Below are 24,629 nucleotides of genomic sequence, written 5' to 3' on the forward strand. Positions count from 1 at the left end.
GATTGTGGTTTTCCATATCCAGCTGATGAAAAACGAGCTGAAAGTAAATTTACTAATTAGTAAACCGTTTTTAAGTTTTTTAGTTATTTACCACATTTTATTAAAATTAAACTTTTTTGAGCTGTCGATTGAGGCCAATTCTATTTTTATTTTTTTTTTAAAAAAGATTATTTTTTGCTTAAAAGTTATAAAATTTTATCGCTTTTACGGAGAAAAAAGATTTGGCTTTCCTATTGGCATACACCTGCGTACAAAATTTTAATGAGTAAATTAAATATTTAATATTTGGCTGTAAAAATTTAATGACAGGCAGTTAAAAGTTCAATGAATCGAAGCCTACCTTCATAAAATAGATTGACGTAAACTGATTGAAGTTTACGATCCTAATAAAACCCCAGGATACGAAAACGATTAATAAACTTACCTTAAGTAAACACAAAAAAAAGAAATGCTATTTTAATGTTGTAATAATATTATCTTATTGGCTGTGATATAAAAAATGCTCCTACATGTGTTTGAAGTGGTTACGAAGCTTTAAAATGCGATAAAACTATGACTAGCCCCGATGTATTTTTTATTATGGCAAAAATGCGGTTTAATTTTGATCGTGTCGTTAACAAAAGTTATCTAACAATAAATGATAACTTTAAGGAAAATTGTTGTGTAATGTTATACCTTTTAAATATAAATCTCCCTTAAAAATCTCTTAATTATTTCTTTTAGTTTTTAACTCGTGGATGTTGGTGTTGGAACTGTTCATTTTACAGTCGATCACGTGGTACTTCTTCAGATTATCGGACAAAGGTGCAAAAGCTGTAAAAAGCTGCGATTTGGAAGCTGTGAGTTGTCTTGGAAGTTTAAATTTTTTTAAATATTAATTTTTTTTAAATATTAGAATTTTTCTTTTTATCACGCATAAAATGTAAGAAATTTTGCATAAACATACCCACAGCTTGCCTATAAAAAAATGGCATAACTTCCTAATGTATTATAACCTTACTTCAAAAAATTGAAACTTCTTGTACATGTAAATAAAAAATAATTTTTATTTTTTAATTTTAGTATCGCGCTATGAAAGCAAACACAATTCTTTTGCCAATTCAGGAACAACCAAACGACTTTGCTCTTCCAAACTATAACGAGGCTTTTCAATACGACAACGAAAAGCAGAGTACAAGTTCGGCAAGCTCAATTAAAAAAGATTCTGAATAAAAAAAAACGATTAAAAAAGTTTAGTTTTGATGATATGTTTATTTCTCTAAATGTTCAGTACAAAATTTGTTTTTATTAAAATTTGTACCAACTTTTTAAAGTATTAAGTGGTGTACTAAAATACATCTTTCTGTACATTTGTATGTAAATTGTTTTATAGTTTTTGTAATATATATTGGGTTTTGTTTAAAAATTTAAAAATATGTTAATTTTTCGCATTTCAATAAAGTATTTTTACGGATTTATTTACGGACTTTATGTTGCAAAATTTTAGGTTAAATAAAGAAACGCTATGTATGTTTATAATCGTAACATTAAATTTGTTGTATATCTTTGACTTCACACTTTATATTCTAAAGACTTTAATAACATTAACCCCTACAAAAATAACAAACTTTAAAATTTACACAAGTACTATCTTAACAATTAATATAATACTGTGTTGTTTGTTAAATTATGTGAATGCACAAATTATTTTTCACTAAAAACCTTTATATTGACCATCTATAAACCTTAAACTAAAAATAAAGCTAATGATTTACAATCCAAAGAAAATATAAGATTAATAAATTAGTTTTACAAATGTTAAATCTAAAATTGCCTTAATTTAAGACAAAAATTTACCATAAATATAAATTTATGACAAAATTTTAGTCCATGTGACCTAAGTTTATTATTTACAACAGTTTTATTTTAGTTTCAATATTTTAAGTTTATATTTTATTGTTTTTAGACTTAATAAAAAATACTAAAATTATTTTTTAAGTTATTAAGTGCATGGCACAAACCAATGTTTAATCAACTTTACAATTTTTTGGACTCGTCCATCTGGGTATTAAACTTGTACTTTGCTTTGCAATTTTTATGAGAGTTTTACAATAAATTTGAACATTTTTATTTACATTTCTAATTGTCTGCTTTAGCCTATTTTTATTGCTTATTTTTAGGCAATAAAGCAAATTACATCAAACAAAGTTTAAGTAAAAACCAATAGTAAGCTGATGCTAACCGTAATATGACAGCAATTAAATTTAACACCCCCTAAAATAATTTAAAGTAGTAAAAGTTAATATCATTTCAAAGTATATAATGACGTTAGATTTTAAAATGCCGGCAATTGGCAAAACTACTTTTGAATGTGTTACCCAGAATAATATTTCTCAAAGATGGCAAGCAATAACTTGACGTTACCACCTTTTTATTGGTTATGTGAGGGTCCAGCACCAAGTAGTTTTCAAATGCTTCTAAATTTATCGAGTAAGTTACAAATATAAATTAAATCTATAGCTCAAAAAATTAAGCTTTTTTATTAGGTACAAAATAAACTAATTAATTTTAATTTTTTAGTTACAAATTCCAAGACAAAGGGAAATTTAATCAGTGCTGTAGTTATAGTAGCTATAATGATTTTCGTATTTTTCAACAAAGTCTTCCTCATTTTTAATAACATTGCGAATAGAAAACGGGTGTTATTTTTTATATGGATGGCCAGCGTTTACCCAGTAAGTTATAAAAATGAATAATTGCTAAATCAGAAACTTAATTAAATTATTAAACTAAGTTTTATTTTGTTATTTTTTATATGGACGGCTGGCGTTTACCCAATAAGTTATAAAAAAGAATAATTTCTAAAAACTGAAACTTAATTAAATTATTAAACTGAGTTTTATTTTATGGATAATAATTTTATTTGACCCTGAAAACATTTCTTTGTTAATGATGGTACTTTTTAATCCTTTTTTTTAACTAACGATTATATTGTAACAGGTAATGGGATCGCTTAACCTTATGATCTTATATGTACCAAGAGCTACTACAGTATTTAAATTTTCACAAGCTTAGTAAGTAAAGTAAACAGATTAAAATACTATATTGTTAATTGGTATAATAAAATCTTTTATTTTTAATTTTTTTTTAAAAGATATATTGTTTAAGTTCAAAATATTCAACATGTTCTTTACGTTTAACTGTTTATCTTAGTTATTTTGCTGTATCTCTAAACAAAGTGTTTGCCCTACAAATGCATTACTATGGGGGAAAACATGGCATGGTCGAAGCTTTGAATAAGAAAACTGTCTCAACTCATCCCTTTCCTTGCTGTTTTGTTTGCTGTTGTGGAGCTAGTCAACCTATGACTTTGTACATAACATAAAATAATTTTTCTATATTTGTATTACAACCAACAACCTTTATAAAATAAATCTACAATTTAAAGTCCATTTACCGGATAAGTTAATCTATTTTATTTGGCAGGCAACGGCTTAACAAACTTCATGGTTTCCTGAGACAAGTTTATTTTGTGTATCCACTTTGCTAATTTGTTATGACCTGCATCTGGATGGAAAATGTTGAACAAAGTGGAGTGCTAGTATGTTTTTTTGATAGCTCTATGGGCCTTTATTTAATTGCAGGATGTGATTAAAATATAATTTTTTTCTGATTTATTTTGTATATGTAAACTGTAACATTTAAGCTAAGTACTGCACAGGTTAACATTTTGTATATTTTAGGATGTTATTGCAAAATTGAATGACGATTGCGCGTCTTTGTCCAGCTTTCTAAATGTTTATGCAATTATAGTGATCAATCGAGCTAATAGGTTTACGCTCCAAGAATTTAATAACAGGCGTAAGATTTTTTTGCTTATCTAAACTGGTGCTGTAAAGTGAAAAAAATATGTTTAAGTCAAAAATTAAAAAATATGTCTCACTTTTCAAATATATTCAAACGTTTGAACAATTTATTTACAGAAAAATATGTTTTAATGAACATTGTGGTCGGCCTTAATACAATACAAGGTTTTATAATTGCATTGTTAGATCGAATTGGAGCTATTGAGTGTGGGTTTCCTTACCCAGCTGGGGATAAAAGAGCAGAAAGTAAAAAGTTTTTATTTATTCGTATGGGTGTTATATCTTTACATTTTTAACAAATATTTAAAAAAAATTTTCAGCAAAATTAAAATTAATATCAATTTTAAAAAATACTAATAATTTTAAAAGAACAAAAACAAATTTTTTCAATTTTTTTTTATATTTCATAAATTTGTACTTTAATCCAAGTAAATATTTGGCAACAGTTCAAAGGTTTAAAACTCATAAAACTAATAGTCACAAAATTTTACTACTACTCGACGTCAAACTTTACAACATTTACACTAATTCCTGTCATAACATTTTTATCTGAATAACCTGTTAAATTAGAAAAAATAACATTTTGGTAATTACATTTTGGGATGGGTCATTACGTTTTTACAACATAAAAAAACACCTGTTCTATTAAATTTTATTCTGATTTAGCATATTTTGCACATTTTGCCGACTAAAATATATACATATATATATATATATCTACATGGTAATAATAATAAAACAATAAAATATTTTCCTGGTTTTCAATCACCATTTGATCTAATTAGTTTTTTATTTTTTAGTTTTGAATGCCTGGATACTAATATTTGAGTTATTTGCTTTGCAATTAGGATCTTGGTATTTTTATAGAAAATCTGATAAAGGGTGTAAAGCGATTAAAGTCTGTGATTTAGAAAAGGTACTTACATTGAGCCGCTATTAATTTGTTTTATTGTGTTATAAAAATCCGTTAAAGTTTGTTCTGTCAATATAGTTTACTTAACTTTAATTTTTAATGGAAAGAGATGTTATCCAACTTTATTATACTTCACATATTATTTTTAGTACAATGCTTGGAAATAAGTCTTGTGTACAAATTAGAAGTTGTTCAAATGGCCCTCCACAATATATTGAAACTTTTGAAAAGGACAGTGATAAACAAAGTTACTCAACAAGTTCCAAAACTGAAAATAATTAATAAATTATGCTTATTTTTAGTAGATGTATATATGTAAATACTCATTAATTATCGTTGCTGTATATAAATCGTTATTAGTTCACGTTTATTTAAATTATAACCGCAGATGTTTCAAAACACGCTTTTTATTTTTAAATAAAATTTGTATCAAGCAACTATTGTCATTTTTTATATTTAGCATATAACCAAAATATCAAACCTTTTAATATTAAGGTATTGGTTTAGTTGTAACCAGACATTAAAACTAACTGAATCGTTTTTTTTTTGTCTGGTTATAACTAAACCACGCCCTTAAAATAACAATTCCAAAAATGAGGATAAACAGATTACGTACAATTTAATACTTCGGTAAACAGCTTGAACTAAAGTGAAGCTTATAAATTATTTATTTACATTTTTCCTTGCTAACAGTTAAATTATCGATTTTTATAATTGTTTTAAGTAATTAATATTTTGTTTAAAACATTGTAATTATAGCGAAAATTGTTTCTTTATAGACTGTCGTTATGATGCAAACAGAGGACGCAAGATATTTAAAGCGGTAAGACATTTTATTTGTTGCCAAATTTTGTGCCATAAAAATTAAAAAATGGACAATACTAAAATACGGGATGCGGGATAGTGCGGGACCGTATGTAATCGTTAATATAAATTCGCGGAATGCGGGACGGAACGGAATTTTTGTATTTTTCTGCGGGATGATTGCTGTATTTATTAAAAGGGCTAAGGGTTGATGGGGGATTGACTTTAAAGACTAATAAATGATGCAAAATCAAATATAAAGCACAGAGGAAGATTGGGGGAGGGTATAAAAATTCCTTCCTTCTCCGCATTCAGTGATTTTTTGATAACGTTTACGTATGGTCTTGGTATTTCCCGCGCCCCGCAACTTCCCGCATCCCGTATTTTAGTGCTACCCTTAAAAAATAATAGAAAAATCCTATTTAAAATTATTTTTAAAAATAAGGGTAATAAAAAAATAAATTTTATTATGATTAAATAAGACTATTTATTATAAAATTAAATTTCCAAAATACCTTACTATTTTAATATTGGAAAATTGAAATATAAGGAAAGTAAAAGGTGGAAGTATTGATGTCCACCCAACTGAAAGAGCGATTATTGTTAATTATGAAGTTGAAGCAACAATATTGGGTGAAATGGGGGACCCTATGTTGGGGGAGAAAAAAGAATGCCAAAAAGTGTAAGTTTTTTTTCATATAACCCACAATTGAGGATATATTTATATGTTGCAGTATAATTATTAACGATTTCGAGGTTGATCCTTATGATGATAAGATTTCGATTCATTATGAAGCAGCATTGGTTGATAAAAATACTTGGGAGATTGAGGAAGAGAAGTTAGGATTAGAAAAAGTGTAAGATAAGTTTTAAGAAGTTTATTTTTGGTTTCCTAAAAACAAAGTCAAGTGGTAGAGTAAAGTTATAGTAGGCAGTTTTAAAGTTTGTTAGATATAAAGAAAGTCAGAAGGTATTTATGCCAATTTTTTACTTAGCCATCTATATATACCAATACAAAATCTCAAATATTAAACTAAATTTAAAATATTTTTTAGTAAAAATGTTTTTTTCTACTTTCTTAGCATTCGATTAAAAAGTTTAAACGAGACAACAGATATAAGTGCATTAGCACAAGAAATAGTTGGACGATGCAAACTAATTCATATATCCAAACTACCCGAAGTTGAACAACTACTTTACTACTTACAAAACCGAAAAGAATCAACAAAAGGTAATTCTCATTACATACCTTAAACTAAAAATTCAACCTAAAAATTACCATATCTGTAAATAGGATAATAAATATGACTGCATTTCAATTTAACTAGACTGAAAATGTAAAACAGTTCAATGTCAACTTCTAAGGAATATTACTTTTTAAATAATAGTTTTATTATTTGTAGGAAATTCTTCAAACAAATCTCAAAGTGACAAAAAACAATTTCTCGGTTTACAAGACCCGACACCTGATTTTGTAACCGATGGTAACACGTTCGACGGTGTGGAACCAAGTGTGAATGACATCGACAATTATGTTGAGTTACTTTATGAAGATGTTCCAGCGAAGATTAGAGCATCAGCAATGCTGTTAAGACTTGGCAGAAAGTCTGATAATTTGGAGGAATTAATAATACATGGTAATAAATATTTAAATGACAAGTACCCAAGTCTTTTTAAGACAATATTTGTATTTTCTCCTAATTTTTTGTTCATATGGTAATTACTTAATTTTTTAGATTAATTATTTTTTTTTGCAGGGACTGTTTTGGGAGCTTTAACAAGAGTTTTAAGAGAGGATTGGAGAAAAAGTGTAGAACTATCAACTAACATTATGTATATTTTCTTCTGTTTCTCATCGTACACTGATTTTCATAATGTGATAGCTAGGCACAAGGTATCAATATTAGAAAAACAAAGTTAATAAACAAAATTTAAATTAAAACTTTAACAGTACGAGGTTTTGAGTGATAATAAGGTATGGCAATTAAATTAAGTCATATCTGGTGAATGAAATACAAAAAAATGTCTTCATTTTTCCCAGATTGGAGCACTATGTATGACCATAGCTGAACACGAACTTGCAAGACATGAATCTTGGCGAGAAGATGTCGAAAAAAGGAAACAGATTTATATCCTTAACTACTTACTACTGTTACATTGACATTCCACTTAGATAAACACTCACTTTAAACATTTTTTTTAACCAACACATTTTTAATAGTGACCAAAACAAAATAGTTTTTTAAACAACACCAAACTACCAAATCTTAAAGACACCCAGTTTAAACAGGTATAAGTAATCTTAAGCCAAAACAATTTTTTCTTAACAATTTATATACTATCTGGAGAACCAAATAATGAACAAGCACTGAAGGAATATGAAAGTGCTCAGAAAAAATTCCAAGGACTAGTCAACAAACAAAATGCACTGCTTAGAAGTAAGAAATATTTTAAATAAGTATAAATCTGCTCTTAGTAACTAAAATTTGGTTGTGTAGATATTTGTATTTAAACCAGATTAAAAAAAGTAATTTGTATTAAACCTTGAGAAAATATTAACAATAAAATAAAAAAATTTTTTTTAATTTAAACTTTTTTCAGTTGCTTTTTATTTGTTGCTAAACCTTTCGGAAGATGCAAGAGTAGAGATCAAGATGAAGAATCGAGGAATTGTTGAGATGTTGGTGAAAGCTCTTTCCACAAGAAAAAGTCCGGATCTTCTCATTCTTGTTTTATCTTTTCTTAAAAAGTTGAGCATTTTTTTGGAGAACAAGAATGAAATGGTAATCATGATATTAAAGATTAAATTGTTTACAAGAAAATCTTTTAAATCCTTTAAAAAAAATATATATTAAAAATTTTGGTAAAAATTTTTGGTAACAAAGCCTTAAAAAATAAACTTCACCAATAAACGAATTTTAAAATAACTTACAGGCCACACTTGACATCATCCCAAAACTGACCCCACTTATAACTTGTGAAAGTGCCGACCTATTGAGTTTAAGTCAAAGGTTGATGTTAAATTTATCGTTTGATTCTGATTTAAGAAAGAAAATGGTGGAAAATGGAGTAGTTTCAAAACTGTCTGAAAATTTGGCTAAGAGTAAGTAAAAAAGCCTAGATAAAATCATTAAACTTTTTTAAATTACTGATATTTCTATAACTACAAACAAATTTAACTAAAACAGAAATCAATACAACATACTTTAAATATATGTAAACAACATTCAGTAAGTTTTACCATAACAAAAACTTCCTACTCACTCAAGAATATAACGACACTTCAATAAACCAAAGTTGCTTAAAAATTAAAATATTTGCAGTGCAACCTGACTTTCTACCAATAAGCACAATTATTTTGTACCACTTAAGTATGGATGATAAAGTTAGAGTCATGTTTTCTTATACTGAGTGCATACCACAGGTAAGAACATTTCTTACAACTACTCAGTACAATAATTAGAAAATTATAATTGTTAGTAGAGTAATAAAAGCTGAAAATATAGCAATATTCTAATAACCTAAATTTTGTTGCATTTTAGTTAATTCAACTTGTGCTTGAAATGGAACCTGGTCCTGTGAACATAGAAGTTGCAGCTTTATGCATCAACCTTGCTTGTAAAAAAAGGAACACACAGGTAAAAGAAAAAAAAACATCAAATAAACATTATTTGAAATACCGGAAACTGAAAGTAATTCTTACTTTTAAGTAACCTATATCACTGCAGTTATGTCTACCTGACTTTTAAATATTTTTCACAAGATATTTTTTTAAATTTCAGAGAATATGCGAATGTGCTAATGGAACAGCTTTAAAGTATTTAGTGAAACGAGCTTTCAAATTTAAGGATGTTTTGTTAGTAAAAATGATCAGAAATATGTCACAACATTCTGGCCCAACTAAAGCTTTATTTGCAGTAAGTAAAATTAAAATACTAAAGATGTAAAAGTTTAAGAAATATTATGTAAACTTTTTATACAAATTACAACATATATATATATATATATATTGAAATCAATAAAAGACATATCAAACTTATAGAAACAAACAAACTTAATCTTTTAGCAATTAGAACATGTTGCTCCCAACTAAACCTTATTTTTGTATTATTTATATCAATAGGAACACATTGGTTTGTTTGCGAAAGCAATCAAGAAAGAAAACAATGAAGATTTTGCTTTGGAATGTCTGGGAACTCTTGCCAACTTAAATATTCCTGAAATTGACTTTGAGTTAATTTTAAAGGAATGTAATTTAATGTCGTTCATCGAAAAAGTTTTATTGCCTGGTAAGTTTAAATATTTGCCAAATACTTGCTATAATACAAATTTAAATTTTAACAACCAAACAAATAAAAGTTAGAGTTAAGCAATTAATAAGTTACCATTTGCCAATATACGTATTTTGTAAATGCATTTTACTACCCAATGTATTATGTATGTCAAATTTTTGTATTTTATTTTTAAAAAATCCTTTTTTTTTTTCTTGTAAATCATTTTTAAAAATCCTTTTTTTTTTCTTGTATTTAAAGGTGATGCCGAAGATGATTTAGTATTGGAAACAGTTGTTTTACTAGGAACAGTTGCGTTAGATGGAAATTGTGCAAAAATGTTGGCTGAATCTGGAATTATTCAAATACTAATCGACCTTTTAAACGGTAACATGATTGGTATTGTAATGGCTATCGTTTTGTAATACCAACGAATAGTATAACTGTAAGCAATTAATCCTTTTTAATGTCAATATTAAAATTAAGTTACCAACACAGATTATTAGGTATCGAAACTCTAACTGTGCCTACAAAATTGTAACCAATTTTTTGTTATCTAGCCAAGCAAGAAGATGATGAACTTGTTTTACAAATTGCATATGTATTTTATCAAATGATTTGGCATGAGGAGACAAGAAGTGTTCTTATCACCAAAACACAAGTAAAATTACACTTTTAATCAATGGTTAATTATTTTCCTACACCAACTTATGCAATATGCAAACTAATAAACAAAATTATTATACACCAAAACAATATGCTGTATTTTTTGTTCCTAAAATATATCTAACTAAAAAATGACTATATTGACAGGAATATCGACAAGCTTTTTGTATTGGTTTTAACGTTTGTTTTTATTATTCTAGAACACAGAAATAAGTAGTATTGGATTATTGTTGCTAAGTATTAAAAAAAATTTGTTTTCATTTAAGGCACCAGCTTATTTGATTGATCTCATGCATGATAAGAACGCTGAAATTAGGAAAGTTTGTGACAATACATTGGACATGATAATGGTAAGTCAACTTTAATAAACCAAACCTAATAACATTGGATACTATTTATTTTGTCAAACTAGTATAATTTGATGTGCAAAAGCCAAATAAAGTTTATATAGATTTGTATGTTATTTATTTTGTATTAGGTATTTTTAAAAATGATTTCTTAAATATTCCAACCTTTTTTATCTATTAGGAACATGACAAAGATTGGGCTAAGCGAATTAGGCTAGAAAAGTTTAAATGGCATAACTCTCAGTGGATTGAAATGGTTGAGACCCAGCAACAAGATGATAACATGGACGATGATGATCTGTATGGAGATATGTTGCCCGCTTATTTAAGGAACGATGACATGTTGCTATATGAGCCAAGTAGGTTTTTTATTTTACAAGTTAAAAAGTATATATTTTAAATTTTAAGTTCCATTACCAAAACCTAGTCATTTATACTGTTGGTATTGCTAGGTTGTTAAACTAGAGACTGATTTTTTGCTTAGCTAAACAAAATGCTAAAGACAGAATTATAAATAATAATTCATCATCGTAATTCCAATATGGAACCTGTAGTTTTTATTGCATGTATTAAGTATATGCAATACTAGTTTAAAACAAATATCTGTGAATTTAAAAACGCTTTTCACATTTTTGATAATTTTTAGCATTTGATGATGAGCTGTTAATGGAGAATGGGATGAAACCGGAGTACATGGAGGAAGAAAGAAATGCAATGATGGCTTCACACATGATTCCACAAGGATTTGATATGCCACCAGGCTATGAGGCGTAAGTTTTTTTGGACCAATCTATTTTTAGGCAATTTTTCGTTGTATCAAAAACAATTAAAAGTTAAATGTAGATAGTAAGCAAATATAAGATTTAGTTATGTACTTCTTTTTTACTTTTATATAAACAATAATTAATTTCACAATTTTTTGTTTTCTTTTCTGAAGATACCTCCAGGGGTATGACCCGGAATCGGACCCCAGGTTTATGCAAATGCAGAATGAAATGGAGGGGTATTACCCAGGTCCCTATATGAGGCCCAGTTCCCCTAATTATACGGGGTACAATGATGTCCCATATTGAGATGAACAAAGAACTTTTTAAAATAATTTACATGACATCAACTATATATTAAACACAAATTTTTTTGAAAATTAATTAACTAATTTAGCACCAAGATATCTGCTGACCATAGCGGACATGTTTATAGATTGCTTTTTAACATAACACATTACAATCTTCTACATCTATATATATTATAGTTCATATGTCCCATGTACAACTCGCTAATTACTGCTAAAGTATATACACTGTGAGCTGGAAAGTATTACTTAAAATTAATTTATTTTATGTTAATGTCTAACTAAAATAAACTGGATATAAGGATTCTGACTGCTTTGTAACTATAGCTTGCCTTTTTTACCCAAAAACTAACTTGGGTAACCAATGGTTTAAAAAAGAAAAACTTGTAATATTAAATATGAATTGTCAGAATTAGGGATTTGCCTGATGCAAATCAATGTAATGTTGTACTCTTGAACATACAGATTGCATCATGTCAAAATTAGAGATAGCAGTTTCCAAGACCTAGTAAAAGACATAAAAGTAAGAATAAATTTTGAAGATAAACTAAATTGTTTAATTTGAATAATTACCCTTTTTCTTTCTTCAATTGGCATTGAAGGTAAACTTATTCCATTAATGGAAAAATTTGTTTCATCTGCTTGTTTGGCTATTTTTGATTATAATTTTAAAGGTTATATATTAAAAAATAGTCAGGTACCTATAAAATATACTAAACCAAACAATCGACATATTATAAAATGAATTAAATTGCGTGGGTTAAATGGATATTAAAAGTACTGTATATATTAACCCCAACCCTCCCGCATTTAAAATACACTTAATACAAGCAATCCAATTAATCCAATCGATTTTTTTGATAAAAATTCAAACCAATACATTTTATGGGTACCAAACAATTAACAAAAATAGTCATATAGTAATTTTAAAATATGAACAAAAAAAATTTAAATCATAACAAAAAAGGGATTTTTAAATTAAAACAAAATACTATAGTTACCTAGTTTAGGTTTTGATTGTGTTTTTAGTTCTTCTCGATAATGCATTCTTGATAAATTAATTCCAGTTTGTAGGGGATTTAAATATTCCAATTCAATATTTTTAACTTTGCTCCAAATCTGAGTCTAAAAATATATATATTTGTTAATTTAGAAAAACTTTTAATTGTTGTATATTGAAAAATAGGTTGATTTTCAATTTATATTTTATTAATTTTTTTAATATTATATTTACCATGTTTTCTTTATCTCTAATAAACAAGAACAAAAGCAGATTGAGAGCTGCCATAATCTTATCATATTCTGTCAAAATATCAGTTTCAGATTTATGTGGTAAATACAAACAGATTTCGATAAGTTTAAAAAATCTTTCTTTTTTTAAGAAAATGTTGCTGTCATCTAATACTTTGTCCTAAAAAAAATTAAATTTATTGAAAACTAAAATTTAGACTAATATTTTAAATATAAATATCTTCAATAAAGCAACAACAATATCCTGGTTTTATTAATGAAGATTTACACAACAAATGTTCTTAAAGTAACAAAATTAAAAAAGTTTATTTTAAAAATAAAAATTTCGCATATATACCTTTAAAACTTCAGCCAATTTATTTTTGAAGTAAGTAATCAAATACCCAACCAATCCAAAATGGTCAACATTGTTGAACAAGTAGTTAAGCAAATTGTATCTGTCTAGCCACACAAATTTATCTAAGAATCTACAACAACAAAAATCATTATTTTATTATGTATAAAGTTTTAAAAAGGATTTTAAATTCATGTAAAAACCAATAAAATTAGAATACCTCGTTAAAAATTGTAATGCTCTTTGTCTTAACAATTTAACTTGACAATTAATTGTTATATTTGATGCAGCTTGAAGGAGTAAGTTAGTGATATTATGTTGTTTTGTTAATTTTAATTCTTGATTAATTACAACAGTTTTTAAAGCAAAAGGTTCAAGTTTATTACTAACTTGTCTGCATAACTCAAGACCTAACAAAAAAACATTTTTTTAATTATCAAAAAATCTGAAAATAGATGTAAAACTTTAATTAGATTTTTTAGCATATGTTCGAATCTAAAATTAGTATAAGGTGTAAGTATTTTTTAACTTGAAGTTGAAATAATATTAACACTTTATTACCTTTGTGAATAGTGATCAAGTTTTTTGATTTAATCAAATTAAGGATAGAAGGAATGCATCTTATAAATGCAAAAACTGGGTCTATAATCTGGTATTCAGAATAAAATTTAAAAAATAGTAAGTTTTAAAGTGTAGCATAACAAAAAATGCAATATTTAGATTTTTTAAATTTTTATAAATTATAAGAAATAATACTTAAATTTGAATAAATATACTTTAAATATAAACTATTAACTTGTGGCATGTTTCCAATGTTTTTAACTAAACATATTTGCAGAAAAGAAGATCTTGCTTGGTTTATTTTATTGAAGTCTTCAGCATTTGGTTTTCTCTCAAAACTAACAAAATTTCTCCATGTAACATCACACAATAATGTCCAGGAAGTGTTAAGTTTAGTGGTTAACAAAATAAGATTTTTTGAGGTATTTATGGATAATTTTTCACCTGCAACATAAATATGTTTTATTAAATATAACAACACTTTATTTTTTTGAAAAATCAATAAAAATTCTACTTAATTTTTTCCAATTTAAAAAAAAAAGTTGACCAAAATTTGTTGTCAAAATTCACCGGTTAAATATACCTAAAGAATCCTTGTCATTCTCTCTTGATTCTCCGTCACTTATTTTTACGCAACCTGTATACACTGGTTCATGTTCACTTATTTCTCTATCTTCTGCATCAATCAGTGTGAAAGTTTCAAGAAGTCCACAACACAACTAAAAGCAACATTTATACAAATTTTAATAAATCAATATTTAAGAATATTTTTAGCATATGTTAATAATTGAGTGTGTTTCACATATAAATTATCATTTTTTTTGTTTACTTACTATTGTTATTGCAAATTAAACAATTGGCTATTATAAATAAGCCTTTTTAAAAAAAAATCTTTAAAATAAAGTTTTACCATCATAAGTTCTTGTTTAACAGCTTGAAAATGAGTTTCAGTAATAATTTTCTTCTTTAATTGTTTCTTAACATTATTTAACACTGCCTCGCCAAAGTCAACACAATCTTGAATAAATCTAAAAACAATATTAATATTAAAAATTAAATAATATTCAAGTTCAACTTCTAAATAAAACATTATAATTCAAAACTGAACTTTGTTAATTAAGCTAAAAAACATGAAAGTGTTATGTTACAGAATTTTGCAATTTTGTAAGTGATGTATATAGCACGTTAATATGGTTGACAATGAATCACAAAATGGCTTTAGAACATTTAAAAAATGTCTGTGGCACTTACAACTTAATTTTCCAAAATACTGGAAAATAATTAGCATAAAAAAACCAGGTTACCATATTTTTTTGTGTGACGTAGAAAGAACCAAGTAGCGTAGTAAATGTATACAAGCTAGTACTTTCTACGTCATCACATACAAGGCTTCCCTTTTTTTTTTTTTAATTAACTTTATTTTATTTTTTTAAAAGTTGTATAACTTAAAAAGTAGGTGAAATTATTTAAAGTTAAAATCATTTTTGTGTTCAGTGACACCAACTTTATTAATTTTTGAGTTTAAAAATATTGCTAATATATGACTTGAACATAGTAGGCCAAATTATTCATAATACTATTAGTAAATAGCACTAGGCTACCTGGCAATTTTAATTTCTTCCAGTAATTCTGGGGTATTTTTAAGAGGGTTAAAATCAGTATAGTTAGGTAAATTCAATCCATCCAAATAATATAGTAAGGCTGACACCACCATTGCTATGTTGTAACATTGATTTTTTTTATCCTTTTTAATCAAGTTTTGTGAAACTAAAAAAATATTGTATAAATAATAAATAATAAAAAATATGATAAAAAACAGCTTTTACTATGTTTAACATTAAATACTATCAAATTTCTATGCCTAATGGCATTTAATATTAAATACCATTGCTAAAAGCCTTAAGTAAAATTTAAGTATCATATTTTTAAGTTAAATATTTTATTTATTTACCAATAATAATTGCTGGAACTAACAGTTGAACAATATCTAACTCGATCATTGGATCAAAATGCTCTAAAAATGCTAACAACATTTCTTTAGAATTTCCCATTTCTGCAATATAAGAAAAAATATCTCGAAAATACACGAGATCCTCATTTTGAACCTTGTTATTTTTCAGGTGGTTTATTAATTTGGTTAAAACTTCCCAACTTTTCTTGGAAACCTAAAACACAATAAAAAAAATATCCCTAACAAAATCAAAATTAATATAATTAATTGGAATGATTGCACAACAAAATTATTTTGTGCGGTAATTTAAATTGTATTTATATAATACAGCCTAATAGTTGATATATATATATGCATGTATGACTTTCAAAACAAAATAACTATCGTTGTGCTTATACTAAAATGCAGCACCTAAGACAGGTAGCGAACAGACAATTTTTAGCATATTTTAAACACAAAAATTTTAAATATATACATATTTATATTAATGCACAATTTTTTATCTGTTAATTCTTACTTGTCGTTCATTTACTAAATCAAGGCAATAATTTCTTAATTCATTATATTCAAAAATTTCCAAATATTTTGAAATCCGAGGTGATATACTATCTTGATATTCTTCAAGCATGTCCACCATTTTATTATACTTACATTAATATTATAAAAACCCTAACACCTTTTGACACAAAAAAATTCAATTATTATATTATCTACTAAAACAACTTTTTACAAAAATTAAATAAACTCTTAAGCAATGCAAACATTAAATCAAAAAAGCATATATGTATAACTCCAAAGCATAAAAAATGTCTTTAAAAGTATAGGCTATATATTTGAATTATGAAAAAAAAATGTTACAACACTTTGCTTAAATTCAAAATTCTAAAAAAAGTTGTGATTTATACTTTAAACCCTGTACAATTAAAATTATACCAACATAAAACACCACACCAATACAAATTATTGCACAAGATATAAACAGCCAATTAAGTAATTACTCAGAAAAGGTAAAATAAGATAAAGCTGCTGCAGCTAATGCTACCCCAGTTGCCAAGATTGCTCCTAGAAAAATATATGTATTTTTTATTAGTATATATATAAATTTCTACTAAGCTTTTGTGTATATATATAATTTATATAAGCTTACTTATGGAGTTGGAATAATTATTTTTGCTGTTAATTTCTGTTGCCTCATTATTATCAATATCTTCATTATTTTCCGAATTATTGTAAGGTTGAATATTTGAAAAATTTTCTAAGTCATTATTAAAATTGCTTTTATCCAATGTAATATCCAAGGTCTCCTATTTATTAAATTATTTTTTTTTATATTTATTTAAAAGAATAATATATATAATTTAACTATTTGTTCAAAATACTAAATTTTTGTTATTTATTTAATATGTATATACACTAAATTTTTTTATAAAAAGGTTTAATATTAGGACTAATTACCTTTATTCTTAATATAGCGTCAGACAACAATTCATTGGGAAAAGAATAATCAAAAAACATAAAACTTTCATCAGTTTCCTTAAAACACAATCGCTTCGGAAAACTGCACTCTATAAAAAAATTCAACTTACAAAACATAGATCCAGAATTTTTGAAGTATGATGTTAAAAATGTACAAAATTTTATATTTTGTTAGAACTAGATAAGTGCCCGCCCTACGTGCATTTTTAATCATTTGGTCAGTTTCTTTTACATTTTACCTGCACACCATAAAACAAAAAGCAAGTTTTTTTTATATTAAAGGCATATAAAATAAACATAATCATAATTCTCCATTAAATAATGTATATTTAACAAAAATCTGTTTATAAAAATCAAGTAGTGTGGTATACCAATAATGGCATTGAGTAATATGAAAAAAAATGTTTATAAACTACAAACCTTTAATTTGTTCAATTGAAGTATTTCTATCCCCTAAATCCTCACTTAACAATTGAAAACGTCGATTTATGTTTCTTATTAAATCAACTTTAAGTTCCTATCATATAAACAAAATAAGTTGCCTTGACTTTGTATAAAATACTAAATTTAAAATGTACGAAAAATGCTTGAAAAAAGACAAACACAAAATCATAATACAATCTACTATAAATTTTTTTTTTATTTAAAACCTGAATTGCTTCTTCAACCGTAGATTTAGAAGAAAGGTAAGCACAAGCAAATACAGTTCCTTGTATTTCAATAACTTGATCACTTGTCTGCAAATCAACTGCACTGAAGTTTTCCTATATTCAATTAATTTATTATTCATTTTGCAAAAAATCTTAAATAATTTTTAACTGTATTAGAGATTTAAAACAAAAACTTACTATACTAACTTTATCATCTAGATTCAAGTAAAAATTACAAGTAAACGTTTTGCCCCATTTAGAAGCAGTTGTACTTGATTTTGATTTTCGGTTTTTACCGGTTGTAACCGGTTCTGGGTCTAATATTTCAGTTGGCAGATGTAAAACGTCATTAACTTCAACCAAGGCATTCGATATTGAATCACAATATGTTGACATTTTTGCCTTAAGTTAATATAATTTAAGTTAAATTTTCATTAAGGTTTAAAAAAAATTTAGGGATAACATTTAAAATTGAAATTATGCACAAATTGTTTAATTATTGCAAACTAAAAAACAAAAATTTTTAAATTTAAAGTTTTCTCTTACATTTATTTTTTCTTCCAGTTGTTTTGAAGATAAATTGTTTTCGTTTAATTTTAAATTAATTTTAATTCTTGTTTCCACTAATGACCATTTTGTTGCTGTGTTACTATATTTCCAATCTGCTGGTTTCATAGAGCTCTAAAAAATAAAAAAAAAGAATAAACAAACTTTTATTCTATTATAAAGCAAATTAAAATATGACTCAAGATAATATAATAAGGAAGTTATTTATAATACTATTAAAAAATGTTTAAGTTATTTATTACTGTTTTGTCATTCATGTCATATTGTTTGCAGTAAACAGTTTTTCCATTTGTTGCTTCTAAGTGAACAACTGTCCATAATAATTGATCACATTGCTCAGATAAATGTTCATTTGATAAACATTTATAGGTGGTGTACATGGCCTAAAGTTGTTAAAAAAAAAATTGTTACAAAGTTAAACTTTTTCATAACTTTAATTAGGGAAAAATATTGGTAGAATTATGGCCTTGTTTTTTAAGCTTAAAACTATGTTTTTTAAATTCAACCAAGACTAAAAAATAATATATATATATATATGTAAAAAATAACACATACCTGTCTTAGTTTGTTATATGTGATATTGTCTCCCTTGTTGGAAACAAAAAAGATTCCAATAATATTTAAACCACCTGGTAGCATGTAAGTCAACTCAACAGCATGACCTGCTATCCAGTTTTCGTCAATCTAAAATAAGTTCAAAATACAACATTAATTTAAACAGTTTCCTTTAAATAAATTTAAAGTGTTGAATGAATTTAAACCATATTATTATGTTATATTGTTTTACCTCTATTCTGTTTCCCTTCGAATTGTCATCCTTGGTTGGACATTTTACCAATTTTATTACATAATCCTTTGCTTTAGAGTTCTAAATTTAAAAAGTATATATATTACAAAATAACTTAAAGTATAAGACCACAATGTTAAACATCTAAAACTGCAAAATAATTAAAAATCCTTTAAGTTATATTAAAATAAACAGACACTCTGTATTCATTATCGAAAAATTCGACAATCCAAAAATAAAAACATATATATATATATATGACAAGTTAGTATTGTAACACTATAAATTTTAAGCAATTACAAATCAAACGATCTTAAGTTTATATAATATTAAATATGTTTGCACACTTAAAGACCAACCTTTCCAAGAATTAGACCTACAGCTGGATGTTTATTTTTGATAATTTTGTTCACGTAATTTTGAACATCTTCCTCAACTACAATGTTTCTAACCATTGTAATTTTTGTTAAACATAAATTTTCAATAAAAATTTTTAAAAAAATCTATAAAACAAATCTACTTATTGAACATAAAACATTAATTTTAAAATATATTCGAAAATCCTTTCGGAATGTAACTTAAAAAAAGGCTTGTAGAAAGCCCATGCGAATAATACGACTACAACTAAACTACCAGAATAAGGTTTTGTTTGGAGCATTACACAAAAGTTAAAGTGACTTTATACTTAATCTAAATAATTATATAATGTACAGATTGTAATGGTTTGACAAATAGATGTATAAAAAACATATACCCACTTAGAATAAAATTTTATTATTAAGTTAAATTTAAAAGGATTATAAGTGAGAGAATAAGATAACAACCCAACGAGTAAGATCAAAATCGACAAATAAGATTATTACCAGCGAAAAAAGGTCACAACTGCTGGAATAAGATTACAATTTGGGATATTATAAATTATATATGCCAACTAATTATAAGCTGCTGATTAGGTGTAGGCTCAGCAGAAGTTTATACCATTTATAGTGCCTTACTCAAGAACGCTGCAACATGACAGTGGGGATCAAACCCAACTCAGGTCATGTAGTAAAGCAGTAACCAGACTGCCAGACCACGCTAGTTAAGTTATTTTATCAAATGTGATCTTACATCCTTTAATATTATTTTAATTTTGGTAGTTATTACAGCTGTACATACAGACATATAGTCAGACAGTCAACAGTGTAGTTATATCTGTATATGGTCTGATCGTAGGGGATCAGAAAATTCGGCCATAAAAAGATTCGACCAGCCACGAAATTCCCGTGTATAAAGTCAGCATAAGACCATATTTTACCGATATTCAAAATGAAATTTTGCCAAAAGTACAGTATATATAAAAGGTTGAATTGGTTGTTACCTTAATGACAGTTGTAAGTTTTTAAGATTTATGTTACAAAAACTAATTTTGATGGTATTTGCTATTCTGTTTTGGTTTTTATTTAAAAAATTTAACATAAATATGTTCCTTGTGCAATTCTTGAGTGATACTATTCTAGTAATAATTTAGCTACTGACTGCATTGAATAACTTTAAATACAATTTTATTCCAAAAATACCTTTTTTTGTTTATAATCTTGTTATGGCACCCACTTTAAGTAATATATCAAATCCCTTTGTTTATTTTCAAAATTTACACGTGTTTGAACGAGAGTTAAAACTTATTTGTAAAACACACAACAAACGTTTAGTTTATCCTCAGTTTGTGTAAATATTTTAAAAGTGCATCATTTTTTGGTAAACAATTAAAGTTATTTAAATCAAGCAAATTATATAGTAGTTGTTATATTATACCTAAAATTGAAACTTTAAGGACGCTTTAATTTTCTTTATCAGCACATTCTTGTTATGACCAGTTGCATTTTATTGTCGAGTTTGTTAAAAGTAGCTCTGTAAAAATGGTTTAATAAACAACTCGTAAATAACCCCGAAAAGAACAGAATATTCTGGTAAATGTATAAATTTTATTTAAAAAAAAAGTTTGGCATAACAGAATTAAGATAAAACAATTCCAGAAAGATTTTGCCGAAGATTTATCAATTCTTTTCTTTGTCGACATTTTTCTTGAGAAAACGCAGTCTTTGTTGCTTTCTTTTCTTGTCTTCTCTCCTAAAAAGAAATAATTGTTAAGGTTTTGGAAAAATCATAAATTATAAAAAAAAGTTAAAAAAGTTATTTTTACCCTTTTTGCTTCCTTAACTTGTTGTTTTCTTAAAGTTTTTTCTTCTTTTGTTTCATTTTTTCGATCAGTTTTATTAATCTTTGGTTTATTTTCTTTCGGCTCCAAATCAAGAGATTGCAACTAAATAAGAAAAAATTGAATTTAAATTTTATTATAATGTATCCAATTAATATAAAAAGTTACGTATTATAACATGTATGTATTAACTTAACATATTTAAAATTTACCTGTTTTTTCGTTAGTTTTGGTTTTCCTATGGTATCCAATGGAATTCCTGTTTTTTGTGAAACTTTAATTTTCTAAGAAAGAATCATTTTTTTGATACAATTTCAGTGAAACTTTTTCAGTTAAATTTTTAATATTAAAATAAAATCAGCAATATTTACCTTTGGTGGATCTTTAATTATTTTAGGGTGATTATATAGGGTTGAATAGGTACCTTAATGCAAAAAAATATTCAGTAACATAATATGTATTATGATAATATGATATTTGCAATGTAAAACAAATATATTTTTTATTTTGGGGAAATTGGAGTCCTTGTAAAATCAATAATAAAAAAAATTTACTTAATATTGATTCACAATCCCATTGTTTGTCTGTTTTTTCTTCAACAATTTTCACCATTTTTACATCACAATCACCATTTTCTTCACCACTATCTTCTAAGTTTAAAGCTGAATATTCTTTCTTGGGTTTCTCTGCTTCTTCAACAATATTTCTAATAAATAAAAACTATGCAAATACACAAATATACAAAGAATATATGGTTAGATTTTTTATCGGCCTGCAAATGTATAAAAAAGCAAAAGAAACAATGTGACAACTCTATGTTATTAAATTCAAAAGAAAATGGCAAAACTCACAAATCCTCCTCTTCCTCTTTGATTCCAAGCAACATTTTCATTCCCTTCCATTGATCAAGATCCTCCACTGGAAGTCCTCCTTCAATTTCTACATGGCTGATATCTCCAATCTTTTCCTCATCATAATCTTCAAACATCTTTTCAAATCTGAAAAATTTTATAAATTAATTTTTTGAAAAAAAAATTTTTAAACTTAAATCTAAAATGAGTGTTAAAAAATATAAAATAATCTTTACAATGTTTTTTTTTTAATTTTATTATTTAACAAATGTTTTACAAAAATTTTTAAACCTATCGTCTAAAAGTGTCAATTGTTCGTTTCTTCGCATCACTGATGATGTCATTGAGTATGCAGTGAAGCGTGACTTGGTTTCTTCTTCTGAGAATGAATCATCAGAAAACCGATCGTTGCTGTCAATATCTGAATATTCCGAGTCACTGTATTGATCATCACTAAACAATTCATCAAATAATTTTTAAAAAGTTAAAGCATTGTTAAGAAATTTAAAATTTGAATTACAACCAAAAACTAAAAAACAACTGTATAACAGTTAAATTTAAGATCCTTAACTTAAAAATTCTGGTAAATAAAATTTTAGGTTTGAAATGTTGAAACCTTTTCGGTACTAGGGTTTTAAAATTCTTTTTTTACTCACTGTTCTTCTTCTTGGAAAGCCACATTTTTCTCACATGCAAGAGCAATAAAGTCATCCTCAAGTTGGTTGTCGGGATCACTGAAGTCAAAATCTTCATCCAATCCAGCAACGACATCAGGATCCCAGGTTGGCTGTGGTCCTAAAAAATTTATGCAATTTATAATATAATTAAAAGTTACTTAAAACTATATAACCATTTTTGAAAACTTCATCAAAAAAAAAATTAATTTAAAAATCGATAAATGTCAAAGAAACTTTTAAATAATCGACGAACATCAAAAAAAGAACTTTAAATTTAAAAATACCCTTCCAAAAAAACAATATTTATTTAAAAAATTTATGAAATTTATTTACAGATTTTACAAACTAACCAACTGGAGGAAGAGCACGATGCAGCATCCCCACCTCTTCTTCATTTTTCGATCCAAACACGATTGAGGGTAGCCGCATAACAGCCTGGTCATCTTTAATCACAACTGCTGCTCCGTCATCATCCTTTTCGATTGCATCAACTAAAAACAAAAAAAAAATTTTTTAAGGTGATTTTAATTTTTTTTTTTAAATAAAAGAAATTTAAAGGGTTTTTACTTAAAATGAAATTTAAAAAACAAGATATAATAGAACAAAATTAACTAATGTAAGAATAAAACAATCTTAATTTAACTTCTATTTTTTGTAACCCAATTTTTTTTAACCTCTTGATGTTTCTTTTGGTATTAAAATAGCTCTTTCATCTTTTTCTGGTTCTTTTAAATGTTGTAAATAATCATAATCATCTTCAAATCCAATCCCAAAAGTTTTTTGTTTTGATAATCTTGCTTCATGTTCTATAGTAGTCTAAATAAAATAAATTACTAGATTAAAAACCTGAAACTACAACAAATTTTAAAATTAAAACATTACATTTTTTTGCCATGTCAGTATGTACTTAATGCATGTAAGTAAAACATAAAAATAAATCTTAATTATTGACTTCTGATGATGTTGATTCAAGTCTTCCATCCATTGGAACCAAAACCCGTTGCGGAGCATCTTCATCTGCTTGCAGAGGATCTTTTTGACTCCTACAAAATAATCATAAATTTAAAAAACTTACCAAGATTTGGACACATATTAAACTTTTTAATTAAAATAACACAGTTTTTATAAATTTAGTTCTGTGATGTAAATAACATTTAGTTTAAAACAGCTACCTGTGCACCAATTGAAATGTTACCGATTTCTTTTTATCAATAAATTGCTTTTTTGGTCGATGCGGCTAAAACGAGGTAATTATTAAAAATATAGTTTTGAAGATATTATTTGTGTATTTTAAGTATAATCTCCACCATACAATACTCACCATTATAAAATTTATTTGGTCAATTTACAGCAAATGCAAATCGAATATTATCTTTTAAATTTATTTCTACTTTTTTTTATCACGTGTA

General features: G+C 26.2%; 4 protein-coding genes across 7 annotated transcripts; 1 reads left to right on the forward strand and 3 right to left on the reverse strand.

The window, feature by feature from the left end:
- The first annotated feature begins 5,445 nt into the window (after positions 1-5,445).
- LOC145751235 (kinesin-associated protein 3-like) lies at positions 5,446-12,250 on the forward strand. 2 transcript variants are annotated; one of them, XM_082567340.1, is made up of 19 exons: positions 5,446-5,581; positions 6,113-6,244; positions 6,645-6,793; positions 6,966-7,199; positions 7,320-7,456; positions 7,604-7,691; positions 7,902-8,000; positions 8,164-8,345; positions 8,497-8,669; positions 8,911-8,986; positions 9,105-9,200; positions 9,345-9,479; positions 9,686-9,851; positions 10,095-10,220; positions 10,394-10,494; positions 10,766-10,849; positions 11,028-11,205; positions 11,493-11,616; positions 11,784-12,250. In XM_082567340.1, exons 1-19 carry the CDS (start codon positions 5,547-5,549, stop codon positions 11,917-11,919), a joined length of 2,451 nt encoding a protein of 816 aa, XP_082423466.1. In that variant the 5' UTR covers positions 5,446-5,546; the 3' UTR covers positions 11,920-12,250. The 2 variants fall into 2 exon arrangements, with proteins under 2 accessions (XP_082423466.1, XP_082423464.1); XM_082567338.1 differs by having other exon boundaries at positions 8,497-8,665; positions 8,886-8,986.
- On the reverse strand, positions 10,772-16,688 carry LOC145749413 (glomulin-like). 2 transcript variants are annotated; one of them, XM_082565174.1, is made up of 13 exons: positions 16,533-16,688; positions 16,016-16,229; positions 15,666-15,831; positions 14,975-15,092; positions 14,648-14,783; positions 14,300-14,508; positions 14,065-14,152; positions 13,724-13,913; positions 13,507-13,636; positions 13,153-13,329; positions 12,920-13,043; positions 12,492-12,568; positions 10,772-12,423 (listed from the first exon to the last, which is right to left on the reverse strand). In XM_082565174.1, the coding sequence occupies exons 1-13, from the start codon at positions 16,650-16,652 to the stop codon at positions 12,331-12,333; spliced, it is 1,842 nt and encodes a 613-aa protein (XP_082421300.1). In that variant the 5' UTR covers positions 16,653-16,688; the 3' UTR covers positions 10,772-12,330. The 2 variants fall into 2 exon arrangements, with proteins under 2 accessions (XP_082421300.1, XP_082421299.1); XM_082565173.1 differs by having other exon boundaries at positions 10,772-12,568.
- Positions 16,689-16,842: 154 nt separating this feature from the next.
- Positions 16,843-19,993, reverse strand: LOC145749414 (protein odr-4 homolog). 2 transcript variants are annotated; one of them, XM_082565176.1, is made up of 11 exons: positions 19,855-19,993; positions 19,496-19,576; positions 19,264-19,392; positions 18,951-19,091; positions 18,688-18,822; positions 18,349-18,543; positions 18,142-18,255; positions 17,912-18,008; positions 17,471-17,580; positions 17,163-17,319; positions 16,843-17,077 (listed from the first exon to the last, which is right to left on the reverse strand). In XM_082565176.1, the coding sequence occupies exons 1-11, from the start codon at positions 19,948-19,950 to the stop codon at positions 17,010-17,012; spliced, it is 1,323 nt and encodes a 440-aa protein (XP_082421302.1). In that variant the 5' UTR covers positions 19,951-19,993; the 3' UTR covers positions 16,843-17,009. The 2 variants fall into 2 exon arrangements, with proteins under 2 accessions (XP_082421302.1, XP_082421301.1); XM_082565175.1 differs by having other exon boundaries at positions 18,340-18,543.
- A 1,374-nt stretch (positions 19,994-21,367) lies between these two features.
- Positions 21,368-24,629, reverse strand: LOC145750342 (protein LTV1 homolog). The gene is made up of 13 exons (XM_082566354.1): positions 24,542-24,629; positions 24,393-24,457; positions 24,173-24,263; positions 23,895-24,036; positions 23,571-23,711; positions 23,200-23,338; positions 22,835-22,996; positions 22,544-22,690; positions 22,247-22,398; positions 22,064-22,116; positions 21,905-21,976; positions 21,678-21,797; positions 21,368-21,604 (listed from the first exon to the last, which is right to left on the reverse strand). The coding sequence occupies exons 1-13, from the start codon at positions 24,542-24,544 to the stop codon at positions 21,491-21,493; spliced, it is 1,401 nt and encodes a 466-aa protein (XP_082422480.1). The 5' UTR covers positions 24,545-24,629; the 3' UTR covers positions 21,368-21,490.

Source organism: Corella eumyota, chromosome 4, assembly GCF_963082875.1.
Source record: "Corella eumyota chromosome 4, kaCorEumy4.1, whole genome shotgun sequence".
In the NCBI taxonomy this organism is placed as follows: Eukaryota; Metazoa; Chordata; class Ascidiacea; order Phlebobranchia; family Corellidae; genus Corella; species Corella eumyota.

Excerpts from the sequence above, each read along its gene's own strand:
- LOC145751235 (XM_082567338.1), top strand. The coding sequence starts at position 5,547 with ATGATGCAAACAGAGGACGCAAGATATTTAAAGCG. Across the intron at positions 7,457-7,603 it reads ATGTGATAGCTAGGCACAAG|ATTGGAGCACTATGTATGAC; the intron begins GTATCAATATTA and ends CATTTTTCCCAG. Across the intron at positions 9,201-9,344 it reads GTAAAAAAAGGAACACACAG|AGAATATGCGAATGTGCTAA; the intron begins GTAAAAGAAAAA and ends TTTAAATTTCAG.
- LOC145749413 (XM_082565173.1), bottom strand. The coding sequence starts at position 16,652 with ATGGTGGACATGCTTGAAGAATATCAAGATAGTATATCACCTCGGATT. Across the intron at positions 14,153-14,299 it reads ACATTGGAAACATGCCACAA|ATTATAGACCCAGTTTTTGC; the intron begins GTTAATAGTTTA and ends TCTGAATACCAG. Across the intron at positions 13,914-14,064 it reads CTTGATCACTATTCACAAAG|GTCTTGAGTTATGCAGACAA; the intron begins GTAATAAAGTGT and ends TTTTTTTGTTAG.
- LOC145749414 (XM_082565175.1), bottom strand. The coding sequence starts at position 19,950 with ATGGTTAGAAACATTGTAGTTGAGGAAGATGTTCAAAATTACGTGAAC. Across the intron at positions 19,092-19,263 it reads CATATAACAAACTAAGACAG|GCCATGTACACCACCTATAA; the intron begins GTATGTGTTATT and ends TAACAACTTTAG. Across the intron at positions 18,256-18,339 it reads TAGATGATAAAGTTAGTATA|GAAAACTTCAGTGCAGTTGA; the intron begins GTAAGTTTTTGT and ends AATTGAATATAG.
- LOC145750342 (XM_082566354.1), bottom strand. Across the intron at positions 24,037-24,172 it reads TTGAATCAACATCATCAGAA|ACTACTATAGAACATGAAGC; the intron begins GTCAATAATTAA and ends TATTTTATTTAG. Across the intron at positions 21,798-21,904 it reads CAAAACTAACGAAAAAACAG|TTGCAATCTCTTGATTTGGA; the intron begins GTAAATTTTAAA and ends TTTCTTATTTAG.